The following is a 15,215-nucleotide window of genomic DNA, read 5'->3' as shown; positions in this document are numbered from 1 at the left end:
CTGGGTGTTATGTGCAACTGGTGAATCGCTGAATTCTTTCCCAAAATTAATGATACACTGTTAACTAACTTGAATTTAAATAAATAAAAACAAACACAACAACAAAAAACGAAGCTGACTGCTGCTTAATTCAAGAGTCCCTTTTTCAAATGAGCTGGTCTGTATGTTTTTAGTAAATTAATATTATGGTTTAGAATTATATGGCTAACTCTAATGACAGGTCAGATTGCATTTATAATTCCTATCAGAAAGCTCATTTTGAAATCGGGACATTATAATCCTCAGTGTGTTAGCACTGGTATAACTGTAGATGCAGTTAACCTTCTAAACCTACAGATTTTTTTTTTTTTTGCTTTTGCATAAAGTAGTTTGCAATAAAAAAAATCCCTGAGGAAAATTATTTAATATTTGTAATTATCATCACTCAATTGAAAAGATTTTCACCAGGATTTGCATCAACAATATTATCATAAATTCATTTCTTGCTATCTGCAAGGCATTTTATATTTTAGAATGCCATCACGCTGTTTCATCGTAACCTTTATTTTTCAAATGAAGAAAAAAGCACTGAAAGAGTGACAGTAAGTCTCCCCAAATCACTCAATTCCAAGTTGCGATGTGAGCTCTGCCTCTTGAGTAATCCTGTCTGATACAAAGTGTTTTATATTTTATGGTCTTACACGTCTTTTAAGTTTTTCCATTTCTTATACAAGTGGTGGAAAAAGATAAGTCTAGCTAGAATAATAGCTTTAAGGAAAGTTATAATTTTTTTTGCCACACATTTTAATATTACGTTGAAAGACATATGTTTTCTGTATCTTTTTAAGCTCTAACTAATGCAACTGTTTTTCTTACTCTCCAGTCACAAAAGCTGCCTTTTTACAGGGTAGGCATGTACTTACTCGTTATCTGGCCAATGAGGTACAACAAATATGATTGAGGAAGAGCTTAAAAGTTTCACGTGACGCGTTTAGTTTTTTTACAGGCAGTTTGAATGAATCTGGTTATATATTGTATTTGGATAGGGTCTATATTTACATCTTAAACACTAAGCAAGTTTGCAAAATGTTTATTGCTTCCATTTCCCCTTCTCTAGTCCTGGCAGATATAGCTGATCAAGTATGGCTTTTCTTTTTTTTTTTTTAAGTATGGCTTTTCTATCCTATTGAACCCATACGTGGGTTTAGGCCACTTCCAATTTGAATCTCTAAAAAGTCCATTTCTATTAGTCAGCTGGTATTGAGTAGTGAAATTACATACATTAGTCATTTGTCCTATTAAGTCTCAGTCACTCTGCATGTAATAGCAAAAATATGATTTCTGAAAAGCAAAGTGTGTGAGTTAAGACAACTAATATTTCAACTTGCTCTATATTGTTTCTTTTAATCTGCTTAATTCTAGGAAGGGTTTCAAACTTTATAAATGGGAAAACTTAGAGAAATGAGATATTTTATCCCTTAGAACATAGAGTATGTGTTAGAGATTCCTTCGGATATTCGGGGGTGTATGTGAAGGGGTTACTAGAGTGTATCTACTGCACATTCCCTGCCTCAAATAATTAATGTGGGATCTCCTGAAAATTTGTTTAAATTAAATATATATTAAATGAAAGTAAATAAAGTCTAAAAAAACCAGTATCCATCATGTGCCAGACATTAAATTATTTTTTTCATTAATTCTTTTTTCATGGATTGAGAAAAACAATGTTCTCTCTTATCGCCTTGAATGCTTTGGCTATGTTTTGTGTCAGAGAGCATTCATGTAAATGATGGCTTTTGACATTTTTTAAAATTGGGGATTAAAAGGACCACTAACTTTAAGGATTAGTAGAATGGTTCTAAGTTCATTAAACTAGGATAGACTGCTATCCCTTTCAAAATAGCTTAAAAAGGTGTGATTTGTTAGACTACTGTAGGATAAATGGGAAGACCTAACAGAAAAATCACAAAAGTTTATGACCATAAGTATGTTGTTGTTAATTTATATTTTGCCTCCAACATTTGTTGGATCCTCTACATTTTTATGAAGGCTGCAATAATGTGATCAGAGAGTTTTGTAATATTGACAAGAGGCAGTGTGAAAGTCATGAATATAAAAAGACTGCTTTGGGACAAAGTTAAAGAGAAATTGATGGCTTTAATAATGTCAGAGACAAAAGGCATTGGACAAGCTCAGTAGCATTTAAAATATTTATTAAACTCTGTCTGTAATTTTTCATAGGAAAGTTGCTTTAATGACAAAGGAAGTCGTAATACAAACAGAACAATCCAGATGCCACTGTGAGTCAGCACTACTTCAGAGACATTTATATTCTTAGCCTCAAGCTTTCTAAGAACCTTTTCTAACAGTTGCAGCTGTGTGAATAATTTGTGGAAGAGCAGTGATAGAGTCCTTCAAAGAATACAAGATAATGGCATCGAGAAAAAGGGAAAAAAAAATTTATATCCAATGTTTAGTTGTTTACATACCAGTGACCTGACAATTCACCTTAAATTCATTATTGTTTTCAGTTAGATTGCAGTCATTGTATTGGGTCAGTGATCTCTGCTTCTGGACTCTAAAGTCAGACTTCCAAAGCACCCAGGTTATGCTGTTTTCATACTTTCTGAAACAATGCAGAGATTTCTAAAGAAAGATCACAGAATGCAAGTGAAAGGATGAAAAGAGCAGGGCTTAGTATTATAGACATCCATTTTTTCATTAGATCCTTTCTCAACTAGATTAGAAAGATGATTAGATTCTATTAGATACTTTGTGATATTGAGAAAAACATTGATTTATTTTAATACGGTGAAGTTATTACAGAGCTTTAAGAAATATATCCACCAACTTTTACTAAGTTTTATATCTATTAATATTATTCAGCACTGTATGGTTTTGAGCTGATAAATCTTCACAACTGATTCCATGGCAGGAAGAGAGATCGAGCAAAATATAATTATACTATTTTTACTGTACTTTCTTTAGCCTATCTACTTTTTTATTCTAAAGTTAATTTTTAGTATCAAAACCTCGTTTTCATTTTAATTTCTACAGCTAGTTAAAAAGTATTCAAAAAAATAAAATAAATAAAAAGTATTCACCCTAGGTATGTATTCTTAGAGCAACTAGTCCTCCATATACGGTATCTGATTATGCTTTATGCTCTAAGAACCATTAGATAAATTAAATACAATTTTATTATATTAGTTCAATATAGTCATATGATAATTTTATCTTAACTGGCTCATGGAAAGAAGTAGTTCAGTTTCCTTGAGAAGTTACTCGATTTGAGCTGAGTTATTAATTAATGGCTCTCCAAACTACTATAAATGCATTGATAATATTTTGACCTTTACATTTTAAAATACAATTTTTCAAGGAATTCAAATATACCTTATATATAACTGCTAAACATCTAATTTTCAGACTTTACATTTAGCTTACAAATAATCATATTCCAGTAGTTATATCTATGGGAACATTTATTTTATGATTGGTACCAGAAAAAACAATTTAAGTCAAGAATGCATTCTTTTTAATGTTCATTCGGTTAATGTCAAACCTGTACTCAATACTTATTCAACATGTTAATGTATAAAACAGAGCGTTTGAAAGATGAAGATAGTCATCTAGCACAATTTACTACCCTTAGAAGTTGCTCAATAAATATTTATTAATTATTTTCTTAAAATTCAGAAAGAACGGTGTATTTTATACATTTCTTAAATTTTATTTATGAATACAATGCATATATTTACATTCTTATATATGTCTCCCATTTTAAGAGACAGAAATTATATTTTCTAGAATGAAATTGATCAGTATGTAATAATCTCAACTACTTAACATGTTTATATACATGAGCACATAATATACTATTTAATATAGGTATCATTTGATTTTCTTAGATAATATTATATTAAATAAATTGCTTCCTGAGTAATTTTGGTGAGAATTTGAATATCATTAGGAAATTTTCACTGTATAGACATTTACTTTAAATATTACCTTTTGCTTAAAATATTGAGAGCCTTATTTAAAGATTTTCATGATAACACACAGATTGGATTCTAAATCCAACATGAAAACTCTTTGGTGGTCTTCATCAGTTTCTTTATTCATGCAATACCAACAGCAAGGAAAGACGAGTTCATAGAGTGCACTTCCTAACTAAAAATGACTGTAACAAATGGCTTGAAATGTTCTCTGGAGGATTATTGACTTTTTAATTCAGGCTACCATCAATCCTCATTTATATTTCATAATATGTATCCCGGGAAAAATTACCTACTTTTAAATGTGTAGCTTGTCACTGAGGTTAAATAGATGTTATGCCAATCACTTATCCTTCAATTCTGCGTAAATTAAAAGATATTTTTCAGACCATCACTTGATACCAGCATACTAAAGGAAAAGCATAATATATGTTTATTTTTCTTCAAAATATAATAGTGTTTATTCGGGTATAAAAGTTCAATATGGCAAAAATTATTTTTCATTGTTTTTCTTTCAGTTCACTTGCAGATGTATCAATAAAGTAGAAACAACTAGGAATGCAGGGAGATTGAATATCTTATTTGAAAAGTTGTCCTTTGAGGAATATCAATGACAGTATAAGTGACCCATATAATATCTACATTTTTAAATATGAATGATGTAGAATTTGTTATCACTGAGTTGACTGATGTCCTTCTTTCAAATTAATTTTTGATATATTCAGGTTGTCTCATTTTTTTTCTTTTTTCTTTTTTTTTTGCCATTCCAAGAATGATGTAAGAAACATTGGTCCTTTGGCTATAAGTTTTGTGGCAAGATGCACTTTCTTCTATTAAATGTTTATTGAAAGAGTAGTTTTCCATTTTGGCACTCTATGTAAGTCTTTTTAAAAAGCTCATCTCCCAACTCCTGAATTGTTAAGAGATTAGAGATTAGGCCTGAATATTTGAAAGAAGTCTCTTTACTCTAGATCTTATGGTAATGTGGTTTTGCTGGAAGTATATTATCATATCTCTAAAAAGTTATTTACTTGAACCTCCTCCAATATAATAAAATGGCACAAAAAATACCCTGTGCTTTTAGATATATGCCAAAAGCCTAAAAATGTGCTCTATGTTCCCAGGAAAGTATGTGCAAAATTTTATGAGAACTATTTTTGAAAGTATATTTGATATTTCAAAATAAACCATTTGAGTGCTCATCAGGGTTAAAAAAATCAGAGTGTGGTTTTACTCCCATGTTGCTGCCGGTGTTTGTGTGTATTGTGTTTGTTTTAAATTAAATTAGGGGAGGGTGAAAGGATGCAGCAGAAATCTGGTGCTCAGAACTTTGGAAGTTTATTACTTTTTCTGTTCCAGTAACCATTAAAGGCAATTCACAAAGTAAAGACATAGCTACAAATTGAAAGAATTACTGGGCATTTCTGAGGATTCCTTCCTTCCCATAGAGCTGGTATAAGTCTAGTGTATAGCCAAAATGATGGGGCCAATAGGATGATATCTGTAGTCCTGATTGTGGCTTCAACTAATCTCTTGATTTGAATTGCTTTTATAACTTCAGTAAATCTAGAAGGCTGATATTTATTCATCAGTTAGTCTAATTTGTATATACAATGGCTCCTCCAGTCACTAGGAAAAACAATGGTGAAACTAACTTTGTGCTAGACTTGAGACCCTAAAGAGAGTCTCAGTGTGGACCTTGCATCTTGGACAGGCATTCCATTGGGTGAAAATAGAAGAAATCAGGCAGTTGAAAGTATATTAGCTAACCAATGAGCAAGATGGTCCAGGTGAATATTTCTATATATTGTCTTTTGCTAAGATAGCTCGAGCAGAGACTTCTTCCACTGAGAACCAGGGTATTTCTCCTTATTTACCAAGACATATTCTTACTAAGGCAAATGCAGGGTACATATGTTCTCAAGTCATTCTAAATAACAAATGATAAAGTGTGAGCATGAATAAAAGATATGTGTGGTAATTAGGTCTGTAACATGCCTTTTGTGGAACATTTCTTCATGTTCCACAGTACTTTTTGTCACTCAATTAGGTAAGGGGATATAATGATGAAATAATGCGAAACCACTTCTATCAAGAAACTTACTATATATATTAGCAAACAATATACTAAAACAGTGGCTGAAAACAACAAACGTTATCTTAGGAGATAATAACAGGAAAATAGAGATATGAGATAATAAGTAGAGAAATGAGACAGCTAAAGAATTTGAGAACAGCTTAGTCAGCTGGTCTTGGTATTAGATCTTTTCTGAGGTTGCAGTTTCCTTGGAAATGTGGATTTAAGTACTTTGCCCGTTTTTTAATTGCTTTTTTCTATTAAATTGCATGAGTTCATTGTATATTATTTTAGGTACTAGCTACTTATCAAATATCTGGTTTATAAATAGTTTCTCCTGTTCTGTAGGTTTCCTTTTCATTATGTTGACAGTTTCCTTTGCTATGCAGAAGGGGTGGTTTGTCTTTTGTTGCTGAGTTTTAACAGCTCATTATATATTCTTGATACTAGTATGTTATCAGAAATAATTTGTAAATATTGTCTTACTCTGTGAGTTGTATTTACACTTCTGTGATGATATCCTTTGATGCACCCCAAATTTTAATTTTAATGAAGTTCAATTTCTTGATTTTTTTTCTTTTGTGCTTGTTTTGGAGTTATATCTAGGAATCAATGGAAAAATACAAGGTCAGGAAGATTTACCCTTATATTTTCTTCTAAGTGTTTCATTATTTTATTATGTTAGCTCCTACATTTAGGTCTTTAATATATTTGAGTTAATTTTTATATATGTTGTAAGGTAGGAGTTCAAATTTGCTTTTTTCCATATGGATATCCAGTTGTTTCAGCATCAGTTCTTGAAAAGACTATTCCTTGGCATCTTTGTTGAAAATCAATTAGCCATAAATTAATAGGTTTACTTCTGCTTTCTAACTCTATTCCATAGATTTAAATTTTTTCCTTATGCCGGTATCGTATTGTTTTGATTACTGTACATATATACATATGCATATATATTTTGATTACTATATATGTGTGTATAAAACTATATATATATATACTATACACATACATTGTAGTATATTTGGAAATTGAGAGTTATGAGACTTTTAGTTTTATTCTTTTTGAAGATTGTTTTGGCTATTTTGGCTGTTTGGGGGTCCCCTGTAATTCCATATAAATCTGAGGATTAGCTCTTCCATTTCTGCAAAAAAAAAAAAAAAATGCAGGTGGAACTGTGATAGGGATTACATTGTGTCTCAAGACCAATTTTTTGTAGTACTGTCATCTTACTGACATTTCTTACTAATTATTTCAACTCATAAACTCATAAACATATGCCTTTTCATTTATTTAGTTTTTCTTTAAATTCTTTCAACTCATTTTGCAGTGTTCAGCATAAAAGTCTTTCATCGCCTTGATGAAATTTATTTCTAAATATTTTATTTTTTTGGATGCTTCTGTAAATGTAATTGCTATCCTGATTTTTTAAACATGCTAGGGTAAGGAAAAGATTTTCTCATTTATATTTTCATTTACTTATTTATATAACTGAATTTTTAAAGTCTTATTTAATTCCTTATATTTCTTTGTAATTGCTAACTATTTTAATGTTCAAATTTTCTCACATTTGGTGAATAAGGATGTGAATAAAGGTGAATAACCCCTTTAAGCTGACTTCTGTATTTCTTTGATGTTTCTATCATCCTTGAAAACTTCTTTTATTACCAAAACAGGATATCCCAGGTCAGCTTGTATTTTTCCTGGCATAGTCTCAGAATAACTTTTATGTAAGGATGACTGGCATATTTTTGTAGATGATGAATTTGGAAACTAAGAGCTATAGAAATATTTATCATTAAAATATATAATCATTAATTTTCTCACATTGCAATTTTTGGGAAATCAAAGAATATGGCTTACTAATTCAAATTTTTCTCCATTTCTTTTTGTAGTGCCTCCAGTAATCCGAGTGTATCCAGAGAGCCAGGCTCGAGAACCTGGGGTAACTGCAAGTCTCAGGTGCCATGCAGAAGGGATACCGAACCCTCAGCTTGGCTGGCTGAAGAATGGAATCGATATTACACCAAAGCTGTCCAAACAACTCACACTGCAAGGTGCTTTTTATTTGCATTTTTTTCCCTTTAGATGACCATGTTGAAACTTCACACTAAAATTTATAGCAGAGTTTACATGATTTGAAAAAAAAAAAAAAACTAGTTGATGGAAACAAAATGTCATGAATATGAAAAAATATATATAATTGTTCCTGAGGCATTATATTTGAAATAGAGTCCTTTAGTACTTTTAGTGCTTTACATAATAATCTTGTCATAATAATTCATTATGTCATTATTTTGATGAAAAGTAAAATACTATATTATGTATCTTTTAAATACTTGTCCTATGAATTATAGCAGATGTGCTTACGGCTCTCTTCATAGAATAGATTCTGAAGGGTCCATTTAAATGTTTAAATCATACTTTAAAAATATATCATAGAGAGTGTCAATAGTACAGAAATTCCTTAGTGTATATTTTGTAGCATACCTTGTAAATGAAGAGACAAGAAAAAAAAAGTTACTAGATACGTATCAGAGATTGAAAGTTATGAATGTTCTTACTGAATTTTAATATATAAAATATTCCATTTTAATAGTCTAAGTATAAATATAATTAATCAATTATTTTGCAGATTATAATAACAATGAACATGTGATAAGTAGGAAACAAAATTTTTTTTGTAATGTCAAGTAATCTAAATAATGCAAAAACAGTTGATTATGATTATACTAGTAAGTTTAAAAATGTATAAATCTTATTTCCACCATCCAGATAGAATGTGACAAGTCATTTTACAGGAGTATCTGATGCATGACATTATATTCTTTATTGTATGCTTTAAATTCCTTCAGTTTATGCTAGAAGTGAATGTATTTTCACTTTTGCTTTATTTGTATAAACATAGACTTCACTTCTTATTCCACCTTAACAGTGAATGTTTCAATATACGTTTTTAAATAAATCTTTTTGAAATATTTACTAATTTATTTTTGCAAGTGAAAAATGACATATGAAAGGAATTGTGACCTTTAAAACCTGAATCCTACAAATTTCTATATTAATAGAAGTAAACCCAACAAATTTACATGTTTACTTCTACTGATTACATCTTTAGGGTCTATAATTTTAGAAAAGGATTGATCTGATTGATAGAAATTAAAGTGAAGAAAGTTGTATTTAGTTTCTGGTTTTGTTATCTCTTTCCCATTTAATAGCAGTAAACCATATTAGATGAACATATTATATCTTTACTTCTAGGAACATACAGGAAGGCACATATAGGGGGTTGGATACACTCCAGATTCAATAGTGAAACAGTGGGGGCCCCTGTAAGGTAGTTATTATCATTTTTAAAAACAAGAGAAAATAGCTGAAGTTTTGAGAGTATGTGACAGATGAGAGGTGAGTAGGGAGAAAAATCTAGGTGCATAGGTATGTGAAATTCCATATGGCTTTCTATATGGTTACATATCACGAAATACTACAGTTATTTGATTATCCATTCATTCAGCAAATACTTAGTTAGCATTTATATGTGAGGTCCCCATCTAGGCATGGACTGAATACACCAGTGGATGGGACAATATGTTAATGAGAGGAAGTAAACACTTAGAAAAGCAGAGATGTTTAATTGGAAGGCAAACCAAGATAAATAACACAGGAGACTAAAAATCAGTAGCACGCAAGAGAACAAAGTGATCCTACAGAAGAAAAGGAAGCTAAGTATGGGAAGAGTTCAACAATATTAAAGGCATAGAAAGGTATAGGAAAGTCACTGAAATGTATTCATAGGTCTAGTGATTAGTTTGGCCTTTTGGCATTTAGAAAAATGGTTTGTAGCCATCAGGCCTCCATGGGTTTAGAAATGAGAAGGAGGCGAGAAAATATAAAAATCTCTCCAGATTTTGAAAGGAGGACCGAGGAAAAGGTAGTTGCTGCTGATGGAAACGATCAGGACTTAATGGAGATATTTTTTCTTCTTAGACAATGCATCAATCTGAAGAAATGTTAGTAAAGAAGATGTGCAGATAATGGAGGTGGGGGAAGGGTGATCAAGTAATTGTAAAAATCAGAAAGAAAAAAAAAGATTTTTCCCTGGAAAGAACCAGAGAGTTTCCTTTGAGAAGTAAATAAATGTGAATATGTAGATGGAAATAGGAAGTTGGCTTTACTTGTTTTCCCAGCTTTTATTGAAATATAATTGACATAGCATTGTGTAAGTTTAAGGTATAAAGTGTGATGATTAAATAAGCATATATACTGAAAAACGATTTGGGTTTACTTGCTAATTACATGTATGACCTTCATGATTCAAAAACAAGGTCACTTTAGGGCGAGAAGTTAGATTAGGATGGGAAACATCACACAGAGTAAAGATTTGAAATAAAAATGGAGCAGGAAATGAAAGGCACGTATCTGTAAAGGTCAAATGAAATGAATACCAAGTAGCACCGAACATCCTGCACGCTGAAAACTGTGAAGTTGAAAATCTGTAAATTTGCTTATGCAATAGTCTCTTAATGTACTCAAAAACCTAGATGCACGAACACCAAGTGCAGAGATATGTCAGCGTGCTCTAGTCTTGGCAGTTACTAAGGCATATGTGTCAGAATGATAAACGGACTAGGGAATTGCTAGTTCTGGCAATAGACTAGAGAACATCTAGAAACGGTAGAGAAGGAGGAAGACAGTGGAGCATACAAGGTGGGAGAACATATAAGAATATTGAGAAGACAATATGTGAAGAAGGAATAAAATGACTTGATATTTCAAAAAAATTCTAGAGAATTCAGGTTAAGTGTGTGGGTCTTGAGAGCAAGTATGTTCTAGGAGAGAGCCATATTTCATGTAAAACACGAGGCCGATGCAGCTGAAATATAGTGTTCACTCTTTATCTTTTAGAACAGGGGTCTGCAAACTGTAAGGCCCACAGACCCTTTGGGGAGCTGCCTATTTTGTAAATAAAGCCACCTGGGGGGCTTTGTTTTTGTTTTTAGAACACAGCCACACTTGTGTTTTAAAAATTGTTGATGGCTGCTTTCGTGCTGCTGACAGGGGTGAGTAGCTGTCACAGATACTATATGGCCCACAATGCGTAAAATACGTATGTGGCCTTTAACAGCAAAAAACAAGACAAAACAAAAAACACAACTCCAACCTCTGTTTTGGAGTAGTGATTCTCAGCAGTGGATGGGGGGCATGGAAGTGCCCAATAACCTCTATAAAGTGAGAACAAGGTTCATGTTATCTGAATGGCTGTTCCTCCCCAAACGCTTACTGCCTCTCCACATCCCCTTCACATCTCTTGAGAGCCATTGGCATTCCAAGCTCTTTTTTCCCCATTGGTTTTCTATCTTTCCCCAAAGAGCCGCATGGATTATTTTGTCCCTTATCTGCCTTAGGAGAGTCATACTGCTTTCTGTCGCACATGGTACATGGGATTCTTGTGATTGGATAACGTGAAACAAACACACGCAGAAAAAAGAAAGAAAAGAAAGTAATAGAGGAAAAAACAAAAGAAACCTAAACAAATGAATACAACAAACACTGAATATTAGAGTCTGACAGGTGTCCAGCCCTAATCTTTTGAATTGAGTAATTTCCATAAGATCATTCTAGGAGTCTCAGATTCTGCTTCTGATAATTATGTGTTATTTAGGATAATTAAGAAATGATATACGTAAAAACACCTCATATATTTCCAACATATAGTTGACGGTTAATTATACTCTGGTTTCCACATTGGGGAGTGCATCTTGTTATTCAGAGTTTAGCTTAAGAGGTTATTTTACCAAGATTTAAAAGTTAAGCTAATTATTCCCTTAATCCTTTGGTTATATGATGACTGTATCAATTTCCATATTATAATATTGTTTATGTATATTTCTGGAAAAAGACTGAAATCTTGCAGACAAATCATGTGTTACTATCTTTCCGTTTTCCTTACCTAATAATTTCCTTACCTTATAATTCCAGACATATAATACATGCTCAATAATGTACTTGATAAGTGACAATCATACTATACTTCCATGATGTAGCTCACTGAATTTCTTTATGAAGTCCTTTTATACATATGCACCCGTATTTCAGCCATATTGCTATTATTTTAAAATTTTATAAAGGTTGGGGAAAAGTGGATTCTAAGTACTAAAAATAAATACATAAAATACATACATTATAGTTATCAATGTGAAATATGAAATGTGGAAAACAGGAAATAAATATAAAATATGAAGCATGTACATTTGACATAGAGTTTTGGGCTCTCTGCAATAGAATGACAACACAGTTTACGAAACACTTGAGTGCTTTTGGAATAATTTGGCATGCCTCCAAAGCATGGAAGTAGGAAGGGAAACACTTTAATTAGGACGAGCTAAGAGAACTGCTTGACTGTGTAATCGGAAAGCGCTGTACCAAAACTGAAATCATAGTTTACAAGTTGCATTTGCCTTCTATTTTCAGCAAATGGCAGTGAGGTTCATATAAGCAACGTGCGCTATGAAGATACGGGAGCATACACTTGTATCGCAAAGAATGAGGCAGGAGTGGATGAAGACATCTCTTCTCTTTTTGTGGAAGATTCTGCTAGAAAGACCCGTATGTATTGAACACTTATACCCACAACTTTACAATTAGGCCTTTTTCAAAAAGCAAAAGCACCAGAAAACTCTTCAAAATGAACAATGCATTAAAAAAAAAAAAAAAAGAAAGAAAGAAAACAGTTTCAGAGCTAGGAAAGAGAAGATTCTTAAAATTTTAAAATCAGGTTTGAGAATTAAACCAGAGGCTTGTGAAATTTTTAATACAACACCAGAATGATTTTGTTTCCTTTGCAAGTGCGCTTGCCATGTTTCAGGTCTTGTCTTCCCATTCGCCCACACAGGAATTTAAATTCCTCTCAAAAATCCCTCTTCCAAAGGACTTGGGGATTTCAAGGTCCCAAAAATACAGCAATGAGGCTTCTATAGGTTTAATAAATTAATATCTTTCTTTTTCTGTCAGTTGCCTTGCAGTAGGTGGCCCACGGGCCGTACATCAGGGCTTCTCTGCCACAGGCACTGGTTACTGCCATCATAAGACACTCACTGCCCCGGCACCAACATCAATCCCTGGGCTGTTCTCTCCATTTAGTGGTAGAAACCCTTTGCCTTTGCTCTACATGTTTCCTGGTTATAAAAGTAATAAGAAAAATGTACCACTCTTTAAAAAAAAAATATATATATATATATTACTTAGCGAAAGAGATATGGATAGGGTGGGGATGTTAAAGATGGATTTTTAGTAATAGCTCAATTGCTTGGACTTCAAAGTACTATGATACAGTGTTTATCAAGTGAGCTGTCTATGGGAAAACCCACAGACACTTCCTTCCCCCAGTTACATGTGCCACAGTATGGTAGCTTTAGGTTTGGGTCTGGATGTACACGGAATGACTATGGTCCTTGATTCTCAGTCTGATTTGTCATATCTATTTACAAGTCTTACTGATCTAATTTGTTGCAGGGGCCCTGATATTTGGAGGGCTGTCTAGTTTGGCACGCCCATTTCTCTGAACCAAGTTTTTGAACAAGATGAAGTATTGTCTCAGGAATCTTCTTATTTCTCTTTAAATCAATGAGTACATGTAGATATTAGTGGGTCCAATGGGAAAGGAGGCACTTACTCTAAGTCCTGACTACCAACATATCTTGGTCTGGCTAGGACAAAAAACAAAGCAAGTATTTAAAGAGAAAATTCTTAAGGTACAAAGACAGAAAAAAAAGCTGGGTTTAATGATCTGGATATGATCCACCATAATTTTTCTACTCCTTTCATATGTTTCTGCTAAATAACAATTTGCAATTCACTTCCTGTTAAAAACATAATTTTAGGTGACAATTAATTGAATTCTTTGGTTTTCTCTGTTCTTTATGGTGACGATAGTAACATATTTTAATTTCAACTCTCCATTTTGATATTCTTTTAATGTTGGTCAAGTACTTTCCAATATATTTTCCTAGTTACAGCTTTAAAATACCTAGCAAGAATTCCTATAATCAGTGAATCACCAATTGATTATCAGCATGTAAATTTGAGGAAAATTCGAGAAGTGGATTCAATATAATTTTATTCATAAATTTAGTCATATGAATGTTTTTGTTTAATTACAGTTTCTGAAATCATGTTTTTATTTTATTTTATTTGTTATTTTAAGCTCTTCGAGGTCAAAATAATACAGTTTGAAAATATTTTGAGATTATATGTTAGTAGCATGCTAATAGCATTTTTAGAAGTTATAGCAATGCAGGCCTTACTACATTTATATTTATAGACCTTTCAAGGTCATCTTCTAAGAAACAATACAAGTGAAAGACTTGGAGTGTTTTGTTCCTAAGTCTGGATATAAATTATTTATAGATGTTCCTTATGTATCTAAATTATGTAACATTTTCAAGAATAAAGAGAGAAAACTAGGTGGTGCCTGGGTGGCTTAGTCAGTTAAAGCGGCTGCCTTAACTCAGGTCATAATCCCAGGACCCTGGGATCAAGCCCATCATCGGATTCCCTGCTCAGCAGGGAGTCTGCTTCTCCCTCTCCCTCTGCCTCTCCCTTCTGTTCATGTTTCTTTCTCTCTCTCTCTCTCTCAAATAAATAAAATCTCAAAAAGAAAAAAAAAAAGAAAGAGGGGGAAAACTAACAGATTTTATTTTTTAACTTAATTAATTCATTTATTTTGGTAAGAACACAGCATAAATTCTACCCTTAAGTTTTTAGGCACATGATATTTTATTGTTAACTGTAGGCACTGGGTTGTATAAAAGATACCTGGAATGTGTTCTTTTTGTGTAACTGTGACTTTATGCCCATTGAACAACTCATTTTTCTCTCCTTCACTTCACCTGACAATCACCATTCTATTTTGTTTCTATGAGTTTGACTCTTTCAGATAACTCATGTAAGTGCAATTTTATAATTGTGACTGGCTTGTTTCAATTAGCATAATGTCTTTCAGGCCCATTCATGTTGTCACAAATGGTAGGATTTCCTTCTTTTTCAGGCCAGACATTCCACTGTATGCATACACAATGATTTCTTTATCCATTCGTCAGTAGATATTTGAGCTATTTCCATATGTTGGCCATTGTGAATGATACTACCATGAATGTATGAGT

The 15,215-nt window shown here is 32.5% G+C and overlaps 1 protein-coding gene across 4 annotated transcripts in view; it reads left to right on the top strand.

Annotated features, from left to right (window-relative positions):
* The window catches only part of FSTL5 (follistatin like 5), a 684,718-nt gene that overhangs the window by 545,160 nt on the left and 124,343 nt on the right, over window positions 1-15,215 (top strand). For all 4 annotated transcript variants that reach the window (XM_025439183.3, XM_025439182.3, XM_025439181.3 and 1 more), the window contains exons 9-10: window positions 7,950-8,111; window positions 12,526-12,660. In XM_025439183.3, coding sequence (XP_025294968.3) covers window positions 7,950-8,111; window positions 12,526-12,660 — 297 coding nt within the window. The remainder of the gene's footprint in view (window positions 1-7,949; window positions 8,112-12,525; window positions 12,661-15,215) is intronic.

The sequence above is a fragment of the Canis lupus genome, chromosome 15 (genome assembly GCF_003254725.2).
Source record: "Canis lupus dingo isolate Sandy chromosome 15, ASM325472v2, whole genome shotgun sequence".
NCBI classification, from domain to species: domain Eukaryota; kingdom Metazoa; phylum Chordata; class Mammalia; order Carnivora; family Canidae; genus Canis; species Canis lupus.
Note: the sequence above shows the minus strand (reverse complement) of the source record. Positions and strands in the feature narration are given on the sequence as shown.